Source organism: Solanum verrucosum, unplaced genomic scaffold (assembly GCF_900185275.1).
Source record: "Solanum verrucosum unplaced genomic scaffold, falcon-dt-bn FXZP01000284.1, whole genome shotgun sequence".
In the NCBI taxonomy this organism is placed as follows: domain Eukaryota; kingdom Viridiplantae; phylum Streptophyta; class Magnoliopsida; order Solanales; family Solanaceae; genus Solanum; species Solanum verrucosum.
The window spans coordinates 2,270,652-2,278,981 of NW_026019936.1; the positions used below are offsets into that span (position 1 = coordinate 2,270,652).

Sequence of the window (8,330 nt, forward strand, 5' to 3'; positions counted from 1 at the left end):
TATATAAAATTGTGCGACGAATATATCACAAGAAGGGGAATACGAATTTATTGGTATTCATTCTGCGTTTGATATACAAAATGATATTGAAATACAACCTGATATTTGAAATAAAAACTAAGCTAGAAAATACTTTCTGCAAATTTAAAGTGAAATAATAATATAACAAAATTGGATATTGAAATATAAATACAATTTATTTTGAATAAACTTATTCTATGTATTCATCGCAACTGTATTTTTCAATATCATTTCGATTTACAACTAATTTGTATTTATATTTTGGTATATACTACACAACTGCCTTTATTTTTGTACTTGAACTAGAATGCCAAAGAGTTGTATTCATCATAAATCAATACCAACATGTTTTGTATTTTAAATTAGTTATACATATCATTAGGTATTCGAATACATTTCGGATGAACACATATTCAAAGAAGTTCAAACATTTAAATATCCAAAACAGAGGGCATTAGAAATTTTCCAACACTTCCACTCATATAAGATATAAAATACAAAATACTATTTTCAAAAAAAAAATTGAAATTCTTAAGAACAAAGAAAAAAACGCTAGAAAGGAAAATGGCAACATATGCTCTTTCAAAAACGTAACTGATGTTAACTTCAAAATTTTTTTACCTTTTTTGAAATTTTTTGTTCCATGATTTTCTCTATTCAGTTATTAATTATTTGTATTCTTTCAAATTAATCAAAATAAAATAAATACATAACTCAATCCTTAACAAATTAAAATATTGACATTTTAAATAAATAGTGAAACTATTGCTAAGGAGTCCCATTAAAAGCTAAAATATTGTTGTTTTGAAATTTTTCCCATTAAGTTAAGTCCAATTCTTGATAACTTTCATTTCTAGCCCAATTCTAATGAAACTAGAGATCAGGTTAGTTGATTTTGCAGATTTGGCCCTTGAATTTTTACTTTTCTTGGTAGTAACATATTTAGACACAACTTTATAGAATAATATTTTGGACAGAAAGTTACTGAATTAGATTGAATTATGTATTTGCTTAATTGTAATCTATTATGGCCAACTACGACGTGGAAATTCTTTTGAATAATGGGTGACAGTGAGACCTGAATTCAGGACGACCTTTGCTTACTCTAATGTTAATGTGTGTGACTTTATCTCATGTAAAAGCTCATGATGGAGTACATGAGACTCGAACCTAGAGACTTTGTTTGCTTCACTATCATGTTGAAGTGTATGACCATTTCACTAAAAAAAACTTAAGTTAGAGTATTAACATACCTCTATTTACTTAATTATATTCTCAATAAATTCTAAAATGTTATGACAAAAGTGAAAATAAAGAGAATACGAAAACTACAATTTCTTCATAAAGTTCAATATAAGATCATATATTTCACGATACAACAACTTATATTAGTACATAATAACTATATGTAGTGCTCAAACCCTTTAAAAATACTGTCAGATATGTGGCGGATCATCCAAAAGTTATATATTTATAACAGATCCAATATTGGTGTGACAATATTTTTAAGAGGTCCAAAAGCAACATATATCATACTTATACCTCACAATACAACAACTTATACTAGTACATACTAACTATGTCACTCAAACTCTTCAAAAATACTGGCAAGTGTACGTTGGAGGATCTGACACAAGTACAACATCATTTTGGAGTGCTCGAACAATGTAACACAGTATTACATACTGATTATTCAAATTAATTAACAACCCTACAGTTCGTCCTGATTTGACCGTTCGATCCAGTTAAAGGACTAGTATTTCCCATCTTAATCATGGAATTAACAAAGTCATTGAAGAAAAACTTAGAGCTATTACTATATGTCTCAACTAGGGTTTTTGTTGTTGTTGTTATAGCATCATCACTAGAGAACAAGATTTGGTCTGATTCAAGAAGTCCTCTTCCATTAATCAAATTCTTGAAATAATGATTGTCAAATAAATTTGTGGAATTTCTATCAAGTGGGGATGTGTTGTTTCCATCACTTGTGGATGGACACAAATTTTGAAGTTCACTTACTAAGGTTGTGTCTAATGTTGTGTCTGGTGAACTTGTCCCATTGAAGTTTCTTAATCTATTGTCAAATGTTGTACACCTTGCTAATCCAATTGTATGTGCACCTACAATAATATTCAATTAAACATTTAAAAAGGGTTAGCACAAGTAGATGCGTATCCAGAATTTTGGAATGATGGGTGCACTATTATGAAAATTAAGGTGGATCTAATCGGTTTGACATTTAGGTTCTTATCATTGAAAATCATTAAAATTTTAAAATTATAGGTCCAAAATTGAAATGCTTAATTAATTAAAACACCAAAATTGCTATCAATTACCACTTAGAGATGTGTTACTCAATTTTAGAAAGAAAAATAAAACAAGATAGATATAAAATTCAAGTTTCTGACCTCACTAAGAGAAGCGCCCAATCATCGTCACATTATATGATATTTCGAGTGTGGGTTCACACATCTATATTTAACAAAAAAAATTAAAAGTATAACACTAACATATATGATTTCGGGAGGGGAGCATGGGTTCACGTGAACCCGATGACCCCCTCTTGCATACGCCTCCAACAAGTCTACTATTGCACTTAAAAGAAACGACGAACAACTTTTGTCACCAAATAATAATAAAAAATTTAAGTAATCCTGCTTTAAAAAAGAGTTAACGAAGTTTTTAGCAAGTTATGATTCTCTCATTCACTTAAAACACAACCTATGATATAATTACATTTATTTTATCTAAAATTACATTCCTAATATAAGAAAAATATCTTTACTATATATATTATTGTATATAATTTTTTATTTATTTATTTTTTTGTAAAAGAAATATTTAAATATTACCTGATAGGCTCACAACATCTGTTAAGTTTAATCCAACATCCTGGAATTTAGAAATAATTGTATTAAGATTATCAAATGGTGCTGGAAGTCCATTACTTGATCCAGAAAAATTAGCAACTAATCCATCTCTTCTCCCTAATGACACCTTCCAAAATGGCCCTCCACTCTGAAAATACAGTTAATAAATTAATTAGTCTGATGAGATAGATAGGATTCCGTCACTCTTAATTAGAGATCTCAAGTTCATATGTTGAAAAGGAAAAAAGAGAAAAAATCATGATAGAGAGCGCTACTTAGTTTAACGGGCCTTAGGAAGCGTGAATCTGAATTATTCAGGACTCTGTCGATAAAGCAAGTACTAGACACCATGTATATAGGAAATAATCAAGATTAGTTAGAGCCTTAAAAGCGAGTATCAGACATCAAATGAATTTACCTTTAAAAAATGTAAAATATTTACACAATTAGATTTTTTTTACTAGGTACATAAGTCCATGTAAATCTCTTGTAAATATTAATTGATAATTTGATAAAAATGATAATTAACCTATTATTACATTATAAAATTTATTGAACGTATAAAAAATATATTTACATAATCAGTGCGTAAAATTTAAATTAATCAAGAATAGTGTTTCACTTTATAATCAGTTCACCTAAATGTAGAGCTAGGCAAAACTAGAGTATCAATTACGAGTTCAATGGCTCAATAACTTTAACAAAAAATTCTATTTGTATTAAGAAAATCACTTTTATATATATAACATGTTAAATTGCACTGATAGCGTAAAGGAAATCTTACCAATAACACTGAGTCTCTTGCAGCTATAGCTAATATATCTGCACAAGAAACAACTCCACTACATGTATTCTCAACAACAGTTTTTATATTGTCTATCACTTCATATCCTCTTGCTGAGTTCAAATTTCCTGGAGTAAACTTCTCACTTGTACTACTATTTCCATCCAACAACAATGATGCATCACAACCCTACAATTTTATTAAATAAAATTAGTAGAAAAAATTACAGATATATATCGTTTGTTTAGTTAATTTATTAATATGATCGAAATATCAGTGTATATATTGTGTATATGTATGTATACTATATATAATATACATGTTTATTTAGCATAAAAATATGATCCATACACTTTGTACATATTTTGTAATCTAAATTAGTAGAAAAAGTTAAAAGATATATACCGTTAGTTTAATTTATTTATCAATATGGTCGAAATATCAGTGTATATTTTGTGTATAGGTATTTATATCATATATAATATATGTGCATATTTAGTATAAAGATTACACAATCTATACACTTTGTACATATTTTGTAATCTAGTAAGCAAAAGTACGTTAGAGACATCTTTAAAAGTAAGTATTAATGGTTAGTGTATTTTAATACTCCCTTTGTCCTTAATTACTTGTCCATTTTTTTTTATAGTTGTCCCTAATTACTTGTCCATTTTGACAAATCAAGAAAGGACAATTTTTTTTACCCTATTATACCCTCAATAAAATGACTTATTACTTTGAAAAATGTAGAACTTTTCATCCACTTTATAATTAGTAGGGATAAAATGGTAAACTCACTATGTCATTAATTGTTTTCTTAATATGTGTGACAATTCAAAAGTGGACAAGTAATTAGGGACAGAGGGAGAGGGAGTATGTCGTAACAAGTGATGATTTGTTTATTTTTTTCGTTACTAATTATCCACTTCTTATGAATAGTTAATTTGATACAAATATTTTTTAAATGAATAGATAGTACAAAATATTTAAATATTGTGTCAATATATAGAAGTTAATTAATTAACTCGTAGACAGCTGTAAAGTTTGAATTTTGTGCATTGACGGTGTATAAATTTATCAAACCATGAAACTAGATTGACATACAATACAACATATAAATAACTCATTTAGCCGGTTAAATTGCATTCATAGTTTAAAAAAATTATACGATTAATATGCATAATTTAAATTTAAAAAAAATTGAAATAAAGATATTAAAAAGGGAGTCTTAGAGTAATAATGTTGTTATCACCATATGATATATTTTTCACGGGTTAATTCTGAGTCATATGTTAGCTATGGGTGTTAATTAATCACATGATACATTTTTGACAAGTAGAGATGTCTAAATGACAGTTGGTGCTAACTTTAAGCCCTTTTATATGTATTTGGCCTAATAATAACTTTAAAATAAGGTAAAACGGTCTTATATTATAACAAGTTTAATTATATCGTCAGCGAACATAAAAACTCACATTGACAAAGCAATCATGGAAGTGAAGACGAAGCAAAGAAGCAGCCATTCTTATTTCATTCTTGATTGCACTTTGAACTTCTCTACGAACAACTCTAAGAAGATTTGGACATGTTTTTAAGTAAAAATTTGGTGTTAATTGAGAATTCACACCTACAAATAACACCAAGAAAGTCACAATTTGGAAATATAAAATAAAATTACAAGGTCTAGTCTTCATGATTTTATTATCGACTCTTGACAATTGTTTTTTTTTTTTTACTCAGAACGATTGAATTTAGACTTTTAATGACTAAACGTTTGGTTGTGAATGCATGTCAATGTACTTGAACCCTAATTTATAGTCATGATTAAGGGATGATTAAAAATTAAAAATTTCATTAATATAAGCTATAGTGGTATGATGTATGGCGGCACCATTTAGTTTTTTTTTTCTTTTTTTTTTTAAAATCAAACTTAATTAAAATCTACAACTAATTAATCTACAATTTACTTAATGCTAATCACTGTGGAAAGTGAAGAAAATAAAGGTTTTAATATTGCATGGTTATGGTAATGGGGGCTTAGTTCTTAATTACTTATCATAGTATATTAAATTTTAGTGACCAGTGACGATTAATTTTTTTTCTTTCGATCTTTATTGACTTCTAGCGACTGGATTCGAATTTTTTATTGTTATGTTTTGGTAAGGATGTTGTATGTGCATGTTAATGTATTTGAACCCTAATGTATATACATGATTAATAGATGATTATTGATCAATTAATAAATATAAAATTCATTTATATATAAGTTATTAGGTGGTGTAGAGCTGTCAATATGGGCTGGCCCAGTGGCGGAGCCAGAAATTTCACGAAGGGTGTCCAAGATTTCTGGCTCCGCCACTAATTTCACAAAGGGTGTCCAAGAAATTTCACGAAAAAAAGAACTGCTACTAGTGAGATTCGAACAAACAAACATTTTAAATTTGTGTATCTTTGCTCTTTTAAGGCGCCTAAAACCACTATACTACATTATATTGTTATGTCAAGGATGTCCAGAATAGGTTATTTAACCACTTTATTTATCATTTTACTTGCATATACGATATAATTTTCCGACGAAGAGTGTCCAATTGGACACCCTGACTTAAGGATAGCTACGCCACTGGGCTGGCCCACTTCATCCGGGCTAACCCATGCATGCTTTAGAATTTGACGGGCAAGGTCGGACTAACCCATTTTTATGTGGGCCAGAAAATAGTCGGCCCAACCCACAAGTGCGTTGCCCAGCCTCTTTTCTTAGAAGTATATTTTTTATAATTTTTTAAATTAAATTATAATTTAAAAATATTATCATAAATATCGACTAATGTTTACTACTTATTAATCAAATACACAAATAAAATTATCTATATAATATTTATTAAGTTTGATTTCAAGTAAAAACATAAATAGCTAAATAGAAATATTAACCTAATTGTTTTCCAATGATCATAATAAAACACAAAAACTATGATAATATTCCATAGGCTATGGCCTATATAGTGATTCCCTAGAAATTTTAGAAACTTTATTTTACGTAGTACATATTTTATAAACATAATTTGTATTTAAATTGTGATATTTCAAACTTTACACAGATTTTGAGTGTAGACTCCTGTTATTTTTAATAGAGCAACTTTCGCATATAGCAAACACAAAAATCATATTTGTCTGCTATAGCTATAGTTTTCATAATTGCGCTTCATAGCAAACATAAATATGTATATTTCGCTATACATATACAAAAGAAAGCAGTTGTATAATTTCGCTATACATATACAAAAGAAAGCAGTGGTATAATCTATTTTGGTATACATATACAAAAGATCAATTGTATAATTTATGTTTGTATAAAGCGAGAAAGAGAGAAAGACAAAAGAAAACTGGGCAAGGGAAGATCGTATTTGTATAATCATAAGTGTATAGGACGAAAATATATGCATTTGTATTTGTATATACAATTTTCTCTCGCTTTATACAAACACAATGTATACATTTGTGTTTGTATAAAGTGAGAGAGGCGAGTGAGCGAGCAAGATCTGGGAGAGAGGCGAGTGAGCGAGCAAGATCTGGGAGAGTGGCGAGCGAGATCTAGGAGAGGGGAGAGAGGGGAACAAAAATATATCTATATATATAATTTTCTCTCGCTTTATACAAACACAAACACATTTTATACATTTGCGTTTTTGTATAAAGTGAAAGATGCGAGTGAGCGAGCGAGATCTAGGAGAGTGGCGAGTGAGATCTGGGAGAGGGGAGAGAGGGGAACGAAAATATATGTATATATACAATTTTCTCTCACTTTATACAAACACAAACGCATTTTATACATTTACGCTTGTATAAAAAGTGAGAGAGGCGAGGGAGAGAATGAGAGTGGCGAGCGAGATTTACCAGGAGAGAGGCGAAATAGCAACAGTTTGTTATGGGGTACAATTAAATCAAACTATATTTATAGCATTTAATTTGAATTAATAGTTTGCTATTATATACAATTTTTCCTTTCTAATACTCTATTTTATTTTTATTTGGCCCACGGGCCGACCCTATCCATATTTCTTAAGCTCCACAAATCGACATGCTTATTCAGGCCGGGCTAAAAAGCCATTTTCTTAAATGGGCTTCAAAGATTGTAGCTCAACCCTATTAAATCACGGGTTAAGCCAGGCCGGCCCAACGGGCCTAGCCCATATTGACGGCTCTAAGGTGGTGTATCACTAAAAAAAAAGAATTAGTGATGGACAATATCTTTTATTGTTAAACAGAAAGTTTTTGTCGCTAATACTATTTAATAATGGATAAGCTAGTAACGAATTATCAAAATAACATTATATTATTAACGACGAGTTTCTTTTAACTCATTGTTTAGTTTTTTTTTTTTTGGTAGTGGCATGATGTATGGCGGTTCCATTTAGGGTTTTTGTATGAAACTTAAAATGTATAACCATTTACTTAATTATAATATTAATCACTAAGGAAAGTTAAGAGTTGAAAGTTTTATATTATATTATTATATTGAAAATACAAGCATGTTCATGAATGTGAGTTATGTTTGAGGGATAATTTAATTAATTAATTGGATTGAACTTAATTATAGTGCATGATAATTATAAAAAAAATGTTCCAATAACATTGTGTTTTTTTAGTTGTTTCTAATA

General features: G+C 29.1%; 1 protein-coding gene across 1 annotated transcript; it reads right to left on the reverse strand.

The window, feature by feature from the left end:
* Window positions 1–1,719: 1,719 nt before the first annotated feature.
* On the reverse strand, window positions 1,720–5,434 carry LOC125837528 (peroxidase N-like). Its single transcript, XM_049516630.1, has 4 exons — window positions 5,151–5,434; window positions 3,676–3,864; window positions 2,874–3,039; window positions 1,720–2,141 (listed from the first exon to the last, which is right to left on the reverse strand). Exons 1-4 carry the CDS (start codon window positions 5,367–5,369, stop codon window positions 1,720–1,722), a joined length of 996 nt encoding a protein of 331 aa, XP_049372587.1. The 5' UTR covers window positions 5,370–5,434.
* Between the last annotated feature and the right edge of the window lie 2,896 nt (window positions 5,435–8,330).